Source organism: Thalassophryne amazonica, chromosome 13 (genome assembly GCF_902500255.1).
Source record: "Thalassophryne amazonica chromosome 13, fThaAma1.1, whole genome shotgun sequence".
NCBI lineage: Eukaryota > Metazoa > Chordata > Actinopteri > Batrachoidiformes > Batrachoididae > Thalassophryne > Thalassophryne amazonica.
This window is the reverse complement of record NC_047115.1, coordinates 27,492,034-27,508,405: the sequence shown is the minus strand read 5'-3', so window position 1 is coordinate 27,508,405 and position 16,372 is coordinate 27,492,034. Positions and strand designations below refer to the sequence as shown.

General features: G+C 41.2%; 1 protein-coding gene across 1 annotated transcript in view; it reads left to right on the top strand.

Annotated features, from left to right (window-relative positions):
• The window catches only part of pgbd5 (piggyBac transposable element derived 5), a 74,972-nt gene that overhangs the window by 30,942 nt on the left and 27,658 nt on the right, over positions 1-16,372 (top strand). The window contains exon 4 of the mRNA XM_034184688.1: positions 6,288-6,462. Coding sequence (XP_034040579.1) covers positions 6,288-6,462 — 175 coding nt within the window. The remainder of the gene's footprint in view (positions 1-6,287; positions 6,463-16,372) is intronic.

The following is a 16,372-nucleotide window of genomic DNA, read 5'->3' as shown; positions in this document are numbered from 1 at the left end:
TCTGTTAGCTGTTTAATCTGCGCAGTTAGATTGATCTAGTTAACTAGATAATGATTTGTTTCACAGTGTAATCTTCACGTGCCTTAACTAAAGCACTCCCTCTGCTGAATCACCTCTAAATTATTTACACATTATTCACTTTGTGTGTTTTTAGGAATCCGCTAGCTTAGCGCAGCTACTAGCTCTTAACCGGTTTAGCATGGTGGCTTCTCCTGTCTCTCCTGCACTTTTCTGCTCTGGGTGTGAAATGTTTAGTTATTCCTCTGCCTCCTTTAGCAGTAATGGTACTTGTAATAAGTGTAGCTTATTCGTAGCTTTGGAGGCCAGGCTGGACGAATTGGAGACTCGGCTCCGCACCGTGGAAAATTCTACAGCTAGCCAGGCCCCTGTAGTCGGTGAGGACCAAGGTAAGCTTAGCCGCCGTTAGTTTCCTCTGGGCAGATCCCGAGCAGCCGGGAAAGCAGGCTGACTGGGTGACTGTGAGGAGGAAGCGTAGCCCTAAACAGAAGCCCCGTGTACACCGCCAACCGTTCACATTTCTAACCGTTTTTCCCCACTCGGCGACACACCCGCCGAGGATCAAACTCTGGTTATTGGCGACTCTGTTTTGAGAAATGTGAAGTTAGCGACACCAGCAACCATAGTCAATTGTCTTCCGGGGGCCAGAGCAGGCGACATTGAAGGAAATTTGAAAACTGCTGGCTAAGGCTAAGCGTAAATTTGGTAAGACTGTAATTCACGTTGGCAGTAATGACACCCGGTTATGCCAATTGGAGGTCACTAAAATTAACATTGAATCGGTGTGTAACTTTGCAAAAACAATATCGGACTCTGTAGTTTTCTCTGGGCCCCTCCCCAATCGGACCGGGAGTGACATGTTTAGCCGCATGTTCTCCTTGAATTGCTGGCTGGTCTGAGTGGTGTACAAAAAATGAGGGTGGGCTTCATAGATAATTGGCAAAGCTTCTGGGGAAAACCTGGTCTTGTTAGGAGAGACGGCATCCATCCCACTTTGGATGGAGCAGCTCTCATTTCTAGAAATCTGGCCAATTTTCTTAAATCCTTCAAAACCGTGACTATCAGGGTTGGGACCAGGAAGCAGAGTTGTAGTCTTACACACCTCTCTGCAGCTTCTCTCCCCTGCCATCCCCTCATTACCCCCATCCCGTAGAGACGGTGCCTGCTCCTAGACCACCAATAACCAGCAAAAATCTATTTAAGCATAAAAATTCAAAAAGAAAAAATAATATAGCACCTTCAACTGCACCACAGACTAAAACAGTTAAATGTGGTCTATTAAACATTAGGTCTCTCTCTTCTAAGTCCCTGTTAGTAAATGATATAATAATTGATAAACATATTTATTTATTCTGCCTTACAGAAACCTGGTTACAGCAGGATGAATATGTTAGTTTAAATGAGTCAACACCCCCGAGTCACACTAACTGCCAGAACGCTCGTAGCACGGGCCGAGGCGGAGGATTAGCAGCAATCTTCCATTCCAGCTTATTAATTAATCAAAAACCCAGACAGAGCTTTAATTCATTTGAAAGCTTGACTCTTAGTCTTGTCCATCCAAATTGGAAGTCCCAAAAAACAGTTTTATTTGTTGTTATCTATCGTCCTCCTGGTTGTTACTGTGAGGCTCTCTGTGAATTTTCAGAACTTTTGTCTGACTTAGTGCTTAGCTCAGATAATTATAGTGGGCGATTTTAACATCCACACAGATGCTGAGAATGACAGCCTCAACACTGCATTTAATCTATTATTAGACTCAATTGGCTTTGCTCAAAATGTAAATGAGTCCACCCACCACTTTAATCATATCTTAGATCTTGTTCTGACTTATGGTATGGAAATTGAAGACTTAACAGTATTCCCTGAAAACTCCCTTCTGTCTGATCATTTCTTAATAACATTTACATTTACTCTGATGGACTACCCAGCAGTGGGAATAAGTTTCATTACACTAGAAGTCTTCAGAAAGCGCTGTAACTAAGTTTAAGGATATGATTCCTTCTTTATGTTCTCTAATGCCATATACCAACACAGTGCAGAGTAGCTACCTAAACTCTGTAAGTGAGATAGAGTATCTCGTCAGTAGTTTACATCCTCATTGAAGACAACTTTGGATGCTGTAGCTCCTCTGAAAAAGAGAGCTTTAAATCAGAAGTGCCTGACTCCGTGGTATAACTCACAAACTCGCAGCTTAAAGCAGATAACCCGTAAGTTGGAGAGGAAATGGCGTCTCACTAATTTAGAAGATCTTCACTTAGCCTGGAAAAAGAGTCTGTTGCTCTATAAAAAAGGCCCTCCGTAAAGCTAGGACATCTTACTACTCATCACTAATTGAAGAAAATAAGAACAATCCCAGGTTTCTTTTCAGCACTGTAGCCAGGCTGACAAGAGTCAGAGTTCTATTGAGCCGAGTATTCCTTTAACTTTAACTAGTAATGACTTCATGACTTTCTTTGCTAATAAAATTTTAACTATTAGAGAAACAATTACTCATAACCATCCCAAAGACATATCGTTATCTTTGGCTGCTTTCAGTGATGCCGGTATTTGGTTAGACTCTTTCTCTCAGATTGTTCTGTCTGAGTTATTTTCATCAGTTACTTCATCCAAACCATCATCATGTCTATTAGACCCCATTCCTACCTGGCTGCTCAAGGAAGCCCCTACCATTATTTAATGCTTCGATCTTAAATATGATCAATCTATCTTTATTAGTTGGCTAGGTACCACAGGCTTTTAAGGTGGCAGTAATTAAAACATTACTTAAAAAGCCATCACTTGACCCAGCTATCTTAGCTAATATAGGCCAATCTCCAACCTTCCTTTCTCTCAAAAATTCTTGAAAGGGTAGTTGTAAAACAGCTAACTGATCATCTGCAGAGGAATGGTCTATTTGAAGAGTTTCAGTCAGGTTTTAGAATTCATCATAGTACAAAACAGCATTAGTGAAGGTTACAATGATCTTCTTATGGCCTCAGACAGTGGACTCATCTCTGTGCTTGTTCTGTTAGACCTCAGTGCTGCTTTTGATACTGTTGACCATAAAATTTTATTACAGAGATTAGAGCATGCCATAGGTATTAAAGGCACTGCGCTGCGGTGGTTTGAATCATATTTATCTAATAGATTACAATTTGTTCATGTAAATGGGGAATCTTCTTCACAGACTAAGGTTAATTATGGAGTTCCACAAGGTTCTGTGCTAGGACCAATTTTATTCACTTATACATCTTCCCTTAGGCAGTATTATTAGACGGCATTGCTTAAATTTCATTGTTACGCAGATGATGACCCAGCTTTATCTATCCATGAAGCCAGAGGACAACACAACAATAGCTAAACTGCAGGATTGTCTTACAGACATGAAGACATGGATGACCTCTAATTTCCTGCTATTAACTCAGATAAACTGAAGTTATTGTACTTGGGCCCACCAAATCTTAGAAACATGGTTGTCTAACCAGGATCCTTACTCTGGATGGCATTACCCTGCCCTCTATTAATACTGTGAGAAATCTTGGAGTCATTTTTGAATCAGGATATGTCATCAAAGCGCATATTAAACAAATATGTAGGGACTGCTTTTTTTGCATTTACGCAATATCGCTAAAATTAGAAGGTCTTGTCTCAGGAGTGATTGCTAAAAACTAATTCATGCATTTATTTCCTCTAGGCTTGGGCTATTGTAACTTCATTATTTCAGGTTGTCTAAAAGTTCCCTGAAAACGCCTTCAGTTAATCAAAATGCTGCAGTTAGAGTACTGACGGGGACTAGAAGGAGAGAGCATATCTCACCCATATTGGGCCTCTCTTCATTGGCTCCTGTTAATTCTAGAATAGAATTTAAAATTCTTCTTCTTACTTATAAGGTTTTGAATAATCAGGTCCCAATCTTATCTAGGGACCTCATAGTACCATTCACCCCAATAGAGCGCTTCGCTCTCAGACTGCAGGCTTACTTGTAGTTCTAGGGTTTGTAAGAGTAGAATGGGAGGCAGAGCCTTCAGCTTTCAGGCTCGTCTCCTGTGGAACCAGCTCCCAATTCGGATCAGGGAGACATACACCCTCTCTACTTTTTAAGATTAGGCTTAAAACTTCCTTTTTGCTAAAGCTTATAGTTAGGGCTGGATCAGGATGACCCTGAACATCCTTAGTTATGCTGCTATAGACTTAGACTGCTGGGGGGTCCCATGATGCACTGAGTGTTTTCTTCTCTTTTTGCTCTGTATGCACCACTCTGCATTTAATCATTAGTGATTGATCTCTGCTCCCCTCCACAGGCATGTCTTTTTTCTGGTTCTCTCCCTCAGCCCCAAACCAGTCCCAGCAGAAGAATGCCCCCTCCCTGAGCCTGGTTCTGCTGGAGGTTTCTTCCTGTTAAAAGGGAGTTGTTTCCTTCCCACTGTTGCCAAGTGCTTGCTCACAGGGGTCGTTTTGACCATGGGGTTTTTACGTAATTATTGTATGGCCTTGCCTTACAATATAAAGCACCTTGGGGCAACTGTTTGTTGTGATTGGCGCTATATAAATAAAATTGATTGACTGATTGAATTTAAATGGCCACAAAATCTGTAATCTGGATCAGATCCAGATCAGACTTTGTCAGTCGATAATGGATACCATTCCACATAATGTTGTCAAATATGAAAGAAATGTGATCTTTTTGTTTTTGAGTTATGAATTTTTTGAAAATTCGTTCAGTGTTAAAGATAGGGATTTGCCCTTTTGACCTAGAAATTTTAATCACTTCTATCAGGATATGAATCTTCAGTAAAAATGGCATAATGATATATGACAAATCTGGGCTCCAGGCTGTTCACAGACAAACAACAGGGGAGATAACATAACCTCCTCCAACTTGTTGGCATAACTAGGAAGTATTAGTTAAAGTTTGTTATTCCATTTCATTTGTAGGGATGTACTAATACGTTAGCACCACGATACGATGCATATCATAATACAACCTATCACAATTCGATACATAATCACATCACTGTTCCCACTAATTATGTAGAAAGTAATCTGTGGTGAATGCTTTAACTTTAAAGAAACTAATAATTTTGGAAGTAATAATTAGACAAATTGTAATCCATGCTGTTGTCCGTTTATTTGTATATTTCATAAATCATTTACGATTCTCCGCAATAGTCTTGTCATTTCTTTTCATGCAGTAGTTGACTTTACACTGTATGATGATACTAATTTCTGAAAAAAATTACTGTTTCATACAGACTTTATGATAGGATTATCACGATTCATGATGCGTTATGACACCCCTACTCATTCACAATGAGCATTCACATGATGATACACATTGTTAGCCTCTCGCTATTTTCCATACTACTGCCGAGGTGTGTCCAGTTTGACATAATCCCTCTGTCAATGAAGCATGTCAAGGCAGGGAAACCAAAACTGAGAAATAAATAAGCTAACGGAGTGAATGGATGAAGATCCATTAGGCAGCACATAGACACACACTGACCACTTATAGTAATAGCTGCAGGCCTGATGTAGAGTTTGGCTAATTGCGTTGATGCTCAGTCTGCCTTGTTCATCACTAGAATATAACTAAAGGCCACATCATCATTAAGTTTGCTCGTGATGTCTTTACTCTACTGGTGCATAATATTTCTACTTGCAGGCACCATTTCATTAGGCTTGACTTCATTTACTAAACTATTATTCTCTACAGAGGACACACACACATATATCATTTTGACAAATTCTTCTAAAATTGCAAGCCTGTGCAGAAAAATGCTCTGTAATTTGGGGTTTTGGGGGGGAAAAAAGCTTAAATTTTGGGGAAAAGCTTCCAAACTCGGGTTATCAGAATAGTTTGTGACCAGCAGCAGCTGTCTACCTTCAGTAGTTAGACAGATACAGCAAAAGGGGAGATCACTGAGGTTGAACGTTTAAAACGGGCATTTTTTTTTTTTTGAAGATGTATTATTTATTTGATGTTAAAGTCTGGGTTTAGAACATTGTAGATTTAGAAGAAGGAACAGACAGCTCTGCAATTCTCTGTCCAGTTATAAACCGTACAGTACACGGTAAGATTAAGTTTTGCCTTGTTTTATCTGAAGATTATGTACAAAATATTTCTTTGTGCTTTTTTTTCCGCTGATTTCTATTTATCGAGGGGGAGGAAACAATTCCCCCCCACCCCCAAAAAGAACAGGATCATGTAAGTGTTGTACATTTTGTTCTCCTGGTCTTAACGTTGATTTTGGCGACTGCATTCATCTCTACCTGCTTTCCCCACACTGCAGATCTCAGTCCATCTGAAGGAAGGGACGGACGGCTTGGCCGCCTTGAAAAACAAGCCTCAGCTGCACAGCCTGGTGGCAAAACAGCTCTGCCAGAACATCTCTGGCAAGAACGCCATCATCTTCACAGGGCCATCCATCACCAGCCTCAGCCTCTTCACAGAATTCAGCAAACAAGGTGTGTACACCAGCTGCAAGAGCAGAAAACTGTTGTTCTTTATCAGTGTTGCCTCTGTCACTCTTCGAGTCTTGTCATTGTCACAAAAACACTCAGCTTCTGTTTTCATTTACGTTTTGCTGTGTCGTCATGCTTCATTGTACCGACTCCTCCTCTGTCGTCTCCAGGCTGTCCTCACCCTGTTCTCCTTTTATGTGCAGCTCACAATCGCCCTCTTTCTTATCTCAGTCGCTTTGTGCTGTTTTGTTACTGTTTCACATAACATCTCCAGGCTACACAACACGGAGAGGAAGACAAAGTGTTTAATATTTAAACTACACAACTCTGCAGTACTGACTTCCAGCCCGTTCTGAATATCATAAACCTCATGTGGAAACTGTTTAACTTTGTTCAAATGTGTTAATACAGATGTTTCTATCATTGAGTTTATTATACAGTTCATCTGGAAAGTATTCACAGCGCTTCACTTTTCCCACATTTTGTTATGTTACATCCTTATTCCAGAATGGAGTAATTATTTTTTCCCTCAAAATTATACTCACAGAACCCCATAATGACAACATGAAAAAAAAAATTTTTTTTTGTAAATTTATTTAAAAAAAACTAACAAATCGCATGTACGTAAGTATTAACAGCCTTTACTCAATATTTTGTTGATGCACCTTTGGCAGCAATTACAGCCTCAAGCCTTCTTGAATATGAGGCCACAAGCTTGGTGCACCTGTCTTTGGGCAGTTTTTCCCATTTCTGCAGCACTTCTCAAGCTCCATCAGGTTGGATGGGGAGCGTCAGTGCACAGCCATTTTCAGATCTCTCCAGAGGTGTTCAATCTGGGCCAATCAAGGACATTCACAGAGTTGTCCTGAAGTCGCTGCTTTGATATCTTGGCTGTCTTAGTCATTTTCCTGCTGAAAGATGAACCATCGCCCCAGTCTGAGGTCAACCGCGCTCTGTAGCAGGTTTTCATCCAGGATGTCTCTGTACATTGCTGCATTCATCTTTCCCTCAATCCTGACTAGTCTCCCAGTTCCTGCTACTGAAAATATCCCCACAGCATGATGCTGCCACCACCATGCTTCACTGTAGTCAAGTTTATTTATATAGCACATTTACAACAACCCAAAGCTGCCCAAAGTGTGTCACAGGTACAGAATAAAAAAGTATAAAAAATACAATAATACAAAATACAGAATCCAAGCGTTAACAAATACAATAACATTTTAATACAAAAGTCCAACTCCGCTTAGGTATTGAAGGCCTGTGCAAAGAAATTGGTCTTCAGTGATTTAAAAACATTTAGAGAGGATGCAGAGTGGCCTGAATCAACTGTTAAAAGGAGATCATTAAAAACTATTAAGAGGGCAGTTTCCGTGCTATGCAGTGCTTTGAAGCCAAATTGGAATTTTTCGAAGATGCCGTTATCATCAAGGTAAAGGCCCCCTGACAGGAGCATGCCTTTGACTCACACACTAGCACAACCTGTGTCGTGCTGGAGAGTGGACTTGTCTTTAATGAGCGCAGACAGGACACGAGAGGGGCACTGGTGCGTGCTATTGCACACAGAGAATTTTGAAATGTTCAAAAAATCCTTCACGCATAAATGTCTTGTTACGTGGTGTGATCTAATCGCTAACACGATGTGCAGCTCATCAAGTGGAGTAAAGAAGAAGTGAACAGAGCGAGTTGTGATGTCAGTGGATCGCATCAGAGCGCAGCTCGTCTGAACGATTATAACAAGTTAAATCTGTTAAACATACATTAACAGCTGCAGACAAGAAGGAAAGTGCGCACAACTGTTTTACCAAGCCATGACAAATAATTACCTTTTACATGGCTCAAAATGCTTTCTGCAGCTTGTTAGGCGCGCGCGAACAGCTGAAGCTGGGGCAGCCCGCTGTGATTCAAAAAGCAATTACAGACGTTTTCAATGGCCAATTTGCAGAGAAAATGATTAATCCGATGTGAAATAAATATTTTAGATACACAGTGTATAGCGCAGAGCACGTGGCAGCCGGTAGAACAAAGAACGGCGTCCATCTGGGAACACAGCGAGTGGGATCATCATGACGACGGTGTGTGCTAGTGCGTGAATCAAAGACATGCTCGTGTCAGGGGGCCTTAAGCGTGCAGTTGAACATAGGCAAGTTTTTCAAGAATTTTAGATTTAAAAAAAAAAGGCAGCTTCAATATGGGCCTATAATAGACAAGACTGCAGATTATACTTTTTGAGGAGGGCTGCACAACATCATGCTTGAAGGCAGCCAGGACACAACTAGAAGACAAAGAAACATTTAAGACCTTCAGCAGGTGAGACTCAACAGTGTCAAACACATTTTTAAGAAGCTTGGAAGGGATGCCATCTAATGGATAATCAGACGGTTTCAAGTGTTGCATGACAGTGCTCAGTTCAGTAAGTGATACAGGGGTCAAATTCATTGAAAGTTGCAGAACACAAACTGATGAATGATAAAAACAACATTAGAGGGAATGTCAGTTGATGCGCTAATACCAGATATTTGTGCACAAAAACGTTTAAAAAATTTACACACAGTACATGTGACAACACAGTGCTGGGAGACTCAACAGGATTTAAAAAAGTAAAAAGGACCCAAGGCCTATGACTGTTATTAGAAACAATGTTGGAAAGATACTGCGCTTTAGCAGTCTTGACTACACTTTGATATGTTGCTAAACAGTTTCTAAGAATTTTCAGTGAGACATGAAGCTTGTCCTTTTTCCATGTCCTTTCAGCACACCTACAGTCACATCTTAGCGCGCGAGTAGTTTCATTGAGCCAGGGTTCAGCCAACGGCTTATCTCAAACAGTCTTGAAAGGAGCAAAAGAATCCAGGATGTCGGTACACTTTAAATGTAGCAAATTTGTTAGTTCATCGGCGCATTAAAGGCCTCAGTGAATAGTGCCGCAGTAGTTGAGCCAAGAGCGCGCGCTTATGCTGTGGAGGAGCAGCGTTTAGGTTGAGAAGGCGGCAGAGTTGGACTGAAAATAACCGGCATATGATCAGAGATGCTAGTCTGACACATTTCGTCAATGCAAACGTTAAGACGATATCCAATAAGTGTCCTTTCTCGTGGGTGACTCCACATATCCATTGCGTAAGGTTAAAACCATCAGTTAGATTTAAGAAGTCACTGACCAGAGGTTTAGCCTCACAACACAAATGAATTCTAAAGTCACCTACTATTAAAAGTCGATCAGCGATAGGCACAATCTCTACCATAAGGTTTGAGAATTCCTTAATAAAGTTTTTATTAAACTTACGAGGGCGGTATGTTATGGCGCACAGCATTGGCAAAGACAACTGCACTTCAAACGGCTGCAGCTCAAAGCTGGAATATAGGCTGAAGGAAGCTGTCTGCAGTGAAAACAGGATTTAAATACGGACACTACTCCACCACCTTTTCCTGAAGTACGAGGAGAGCTTTGAAGAGCACAGTTGGGGGGAGAAGTTCAGAAAGCACAGTTGACTCATCGGGACATAGCCATGTCTCTGTCATAAACATGAAATCCAGCTTGTGAGAAGTAAAGAAGTCATTGAGCAAAAAAGTCTTGTTGGCAAGCGATCTGGTGTTTATCAGCGCAAGGCAAAGAATTGTGACGTTAGTATGCAAAATACGGCAACATGCTAGCTGGCGAATGTTCCTCCTGTCCACTCCGCGCTGCCAGCTGGTTTGAAGGCACCACACCGGAGGCAGCAGCTGATCCACACTGCCGCAGAGACCAGACATGGGCATGGGAAAGATCCATCGATCCCTCAGGTGAACTCCAACAGAAAAGCCACGACAGGATCCACATGCTTGCTGGTAAGTCCTTTGTTAACCAAAAGGCCACCTCGCTTTCCTCTTTTCCTTGGGCTTTTCTTCCCAAGGAAAGGCTCTCTGCACAGAAACACACGGTATAGCAGAGTGCAACAGGGGAGGCAGGTCAGAGGATGAATACTCAAAGTTAAGATTCAGCTGAAGTTTGTCTAGTGATGCACAGATATCAAGTAGTGACTGGTGATCATAAATGATAAGTGGCAAAACACTGTTACAACAAATAAGTAAAATGCCAAATAAAACTCCAAGTACAGCTGGGAGACACTTCGCTGTGCACACTGCTGGCGCCATCTTAGTACTTTCCTCGGCTGTATGAACCTATAGAAATGGTTTCTGTTTTCCTCCAGACATGACGCCTGGCACTTACACCAAAGAGTTCAATATATGTCTCATCAGACCAGAGAATTTTGTTTCTCATAGTCTGAGAGTCCTTCAGGTGCCTTTTGGTAAACTCCAGGCGGGCTGGCATGTGCCTTTTACTAAGGAGTGGCTTCTGTCTGGCCACTCTACCACACAGGCCTGATTGTTGGATGCTGCGAGAGGTGGTTGTCCTTCTGGACGGTTCTCCTCTCTCTGCAGAGGAATGCTGGAGCTCTGACAGAGAGTGACTATCAGCGTCTTGGTCATCTCCCTGACTAAGGCCTTCTCCCTGATTGCTCAGTTTAGACATGTGGCCAGCTAGTATATGCACTTGTTCAGTTGCCTGTTAACACAAATAGCTAATCAGCCAGTCACATGGCAACAACTCAATGCATTTAGGCATCTAGACTTGGTGAAGATGACTTCCTGGAGTTCAGACTGACAGAATGGGAAAGAAATGGAAATTATTTGAATTTGAATGTGACATGGTTGTTGGTGCCAGACGGGTTGGTCTGAGTATTTCAGAAACCGCTGATCAACTGGGATTTTCAGGCCAGCCATAGGGTTTACAGAGAATGGTCCGAAAAAGAGAAGATATCCAGTGAGCGGCAGCTGTATGGACCAAAGTGTCTTGTGATGTAAGGGGCCAGAGGAGAAAGGGCAGACAGGTTGAATTTGTGGCTGCTTGATGCTATCATGTATCATATCATAGGCCAAATCTCTGAGGAATGTTTCTAACACCTTGTTGAATCTATACCATGAAGAATTAAAGCAGTTCTGAAGGCAAAAGTGGGTCCAACCTGGTACTAGCAAATTGTCCCTAATAAAGTGGCCAGTGTGTGTATTGTGTATATACACATTTATTGTATGGCTGCGACACTATGTGCCTCGCTGATTTCCGGTCTGATATGGGAAAATATCAGACCAGTTACCATGACAATCAGTCCGGAATGAGTATCACATTTGTTACAACTTAAAAAAAACAATTAGAAAGCCCAAGTCGGACATGAACATGCTCCATAAATATCTAAACAGCATCTGAAAAAACACACAGATTGAAATATTACCAGCTAATGATGGAACCATCTGTTTGGATTTGGACACGCTAGTGAGTCCATGGACCACAAAGGATTAATGCCAGTTTGAGCATGCACAGTCACACACACACATAAAACATCAGTTGATCACTGTCCTTCCTTAACTCATCACCGTGATGTTAAATTACATCTGAAACTTTCCATTTGCCTCATTACATTCAGCCATAATCACTCACTGATGTAATCACTTCTCTGCTGATCCATATGATCTCAGTGCCTTTGTGTTGAACTTTGTGCACTCAGACAAATGCACATTTTAACATCGACTGTTTGTCTGCTCCAGGTTTCTTCATGAGCCACTGATAGATGAAGACCCCATCTTCATCACCACCTGTACAGAAAGAGAGCTGAGGAAGAGGAAGAAAGAAAGTTCAGCCTCTGGGTTCGGCAGTGCACCTCCACTGGATTCATCTGTCAGGTAGCAACACAAACCACAGCTGCTCAATCAGCACCGCAGTGGTAATTAATGCAGTGACAGCCACATCTGTTTCACCATTGTTTCTACTGCTTTGGGGAAACTGTTTGATGATGATTTTAACATTTAGTCACATGTGTCATCGGTGCTGTTTGGTTATTTAATGTTCTCCCAGTGCCTGAAGTCAGTATGAAGATGCCTTAGCCCCCCCCCCCAAAAAAAAATCTGACTTCAGATTCTTCTGGAAAATTATAAACTGTTAAATTTTCAATTTTAAGCACAGAACTTGCAGGAGCAGAAACTGTTATAATTACATTCAGCATGAAAGTCAACATGCAGGGCCCTATCTTGATGATCTGTGGTGCACAGTCTAAACTGCATAACTCTAGTGCTGTTCAGGCATGTCAAGCTCCACATTGCTGTGAACACTGTGTGTAATCTGAGTGAAAAGTAGTGCACAGGGGCTGGATTTAGTCACTTAATGAGGAGGAGAAAACATTTCTTCCTAAATAAAAGAAGCGTATCTAGATACATGGGCTACGATACAATTCAGGGATGAGGCTTTTTATGATGGAATGATTTGGTTCAGTTCAGTTTGGTGTGATAAGATACAGTTCGTTTAAATAAGTCCATCTGGTGGCCAATTTGTGGTTGGAAAAAATGTTTATCTTCGCGTGTTTGTCCGCGTGTCCTTGCTAGTTTTAGTTTTAGCAGATTCCTTGTGGTCTGCACGTTTCACCATGCTGTCTTACAAAGTGAATATTAAGATTTGTTGGGACACTGCAGTACCAAAGTGCTGTTACTCACAGTTTTGCAAACTGCCAGACTTTTGTCCAAATTTGCATCCTTCTGTTATAATCCAGCTCCCTTCTAAAATATTGATTTTATGTTTCATTGTGCTCACCTTTGAACTTCTACAAGAGTTTGAAGATGCTGTGGAGAAGTAGCACGTTCACTGTACCAACTCGTAACTTTAAAAACTCAGTCTTTCGTAGTACATTTACTGTAAATCTAGCCATATGTCTGTGTATCCATGTGGCTGTATGACTTGTGATTCATATTGGTTAATTGCACCCCCCCCCCCCCATTAATTAGTCATCAGCATGTAGTGAGCCTAATGTGAAATAAACCAAGTGTATCATTACCTGTCCTTGTCATTACTATAAGTGCATCAGTATCTGGTGCTTTGGTGTTCAGATGTTGGACTCATAAGTGAGAGGTTTTCTGGCTATGAAATGTTTCTGTACACAGTGTGACAGTGCGTAAGTGGTAAGTGGTCCAGATTTTTCTTCTATAGCTTTAAAGTTGTCTTGATATGAGTGTTTTTATTAAATCATTACAGTTTACTCCCATTTTTAAGCTCTAGCAAAGATTAGTTTCATTCCTAAAATTTTTTTCACATAATGACCTTTATATAGAAAGGCACATTTTTACTTTTAATCTTATGACCTTATGCATAATGTGATATGAGCTCTTTTTTGTAATGTTTATTCTTCAAATTGTATGGTTTGTTTGTTTTCCTACTCAAAACATTTTTTTTCTTTAAATATTCCAGGAGTTTCTTTCAGTGTCTTCACAGTTAGTTGAATGATTAGCTGCTATAAAAATAATTTAAAGGATGTGGCAGCTGTTAGCAACAAATGATATTTTAATTGAATTCAAACTTAAAATCTTATTCTCAGTCTGTTAATGCAATTTTTTATATTCACTAGAAAGCGAACATCAGTTACACTGAATTTTACATTATGGCTAAATAAAGTTTGTTTTCAGGATATCTGTTGAAGGATGTTTTTTATGTGCATAAGCTAATATCTGTAAACTGGACCAGTGTCACGTCTCACTGTCTCTGACTGTGTCCTTGCTGTAACCTTCACTTCCTTGCAGGGGGCTGATATATGAAAAGCCTGCCCGGCCCTCACTATTAGAAAGAAAATCATCTCGCGCCACCTGCGTTTCTGTAATTCTGAATTTTTGAAAGACGAGAAAACTCAAAATCTGGCAAGAAGCTCTCATTACTTTACTTGAGAAGTCAGTTTCATGGAAGGAAGCTTTCATACACCAACTGGTTTAGTTTTATTTTGATTTAGTTTGATACATTGGGAGATATTGGGGTGGCGGGGGATGGGGTGGGAGCATCAAGGGAAGGGGGCAACTGAACCCACTCGGTTCCTTAATTTTGCTCCAAAAACCATCTCTTCACCAGTAATTTGTTACACACACATGCTATACAAGTCGAGGTGAGTGACCTCCCCCAGCAGACTTGTCCTGTCTGACACCTGGTGTCGGCCGACCGAAGGGTCCCCCTAAACATCTGTCCCCCCTGATGACTGCGGTTCACAGATTAACACCTTGTTTCTGCTTCAAACTGCACACCAGTCATCGTCTATCTCAGCGACAGATATCTGAAGCTTTTGTACAACAACCATTTCCACATAAATTCAGCATTATTTCATCATAAAAGACGGAGGAAGTGATCAGAGCACTGTGGTTAAACGAGCTGCTCGCTGATGCGTTCACTGCGCGTCGGTCATTTCAAAGCATCACGGAATTTCGCAGAGTTTCTGCTTAAATGGCCTCATTTCTGCTTTAAAACTGACTTTAGAATGATTTAAGAGGTTTTACCTTTATCATTTGATGGTTAATAATCCCATTAACCCATTTGATTGCTTTGGGTGAAGAGACTCCGTCTCAGATGTGCTGCTGTGGTCCGAAATGACGCATGCACAGATACAAAAGGCGGACCGATTTTTAGGGGAAGACCGTTCGGTCTGCGACACCAGCATTGATTTATAACCCCAATTCCAATGAAGTTGGTACATTGTGTAAAATGTAAATAAAAACAGAATACAATGATTTGCAAATCCTCTTCAGCCTATATTTAATTGAATACACCACAAAGACAAGATATTTAATGTTCAAACTGATGAACTTTATTTTGTGCAGATATTTGCTCATTTTGAAATGGATGCCTGCAACACGTTTCAAAAAGCTGGGACAGTGGTATGTTTACCACTGTGTTACATCACCTTCCTTCTAACAACACTCAATAAGCGTTTGGGAACTGAGGACACTAATTGTTGAAGCTTTGTAGGTGGAATTCTTTCCCATTCTTGCTTGATGTACGACTTCAGTTGTTCAACAGTCAGGGGTCTCCGTTGTCGTATTTGCGCTTCATAATGCGCCACACATTTTCAATGGGCGACAGGTCTGGACTGCAGGCAGGCCAGTCTAGTACCCGCACTCTTTTACTATGAAGGCACACTGTTGTAACACGTACAGAATGTGGCTTGGCATTGTGCTGCTAAAATAAGCAGGGACGCTCTCTGAAAAAGACGTTGCTTGGATGGTAGCATGTGTTGCTCCAAAACCTGGATGTACCTTTCAGCATTGATGGCGCCATCACAGATGTGTAAGTCGCCCATGCCATGGGCACTAACACACCCCCATACCATCAGAGATGCTGCTTTTGAACTTTGCGCTGGTAACAGTCTGGACGGTCTTTTTCCTCTTTTGTCCAGAGGACACGACATCCATGATTTCCAAAAACAATTTGAAATGTGGACTCAGACCACAGCACACTTTTCCACTTTGCATCTGTCCATTTTAAATGAGCTTGGGCCCAGAGAAGATGGCAGTGTTTCTGGATGTTGTTGATGTATGGCTTTCGCTTCGCATGGTAGAGTTTTAACTTGCACTTGTAGATGTAGTGACGAACTGTGTTAACTGACAACGGTTTTCTGAAGTGTTCCTGAGCCCACTTGGTAAGATCCTTTACACAATAATGTCAGCTTTTAATGCAGTGCCGCCTGAGGGATCAAAGGTCACGTGCATTCAATGTTGGTTTTCGGCCTTGCCGCTTATATGCAGAAAGTTCTCCAGATTCTCTGAATCTTCTGATTATATTATGGACTGTAGATGATGGAATCCCTAAATTCCTTGCAATTGAACATTGAGAAACATTGTTCTTAAACTGTTGGACTATTTTTTTCATGCACTTGTTCACAAAGTGGTGATCCTCACCCCATCTTTGCTTGTGAACAGCTGAGATTTTTGGGGATGCTCCTTTTATACCCAATCATGACACTCACAATTAGTGTCCTCAGTTCCCAAACACTTATTGAGTGTTGTTAGAAGGAAAGGTGATGTAACACAGTGGTAAACATATCACTGTCCCAGCTTTTTTGAAACGTGTTGCAGACAT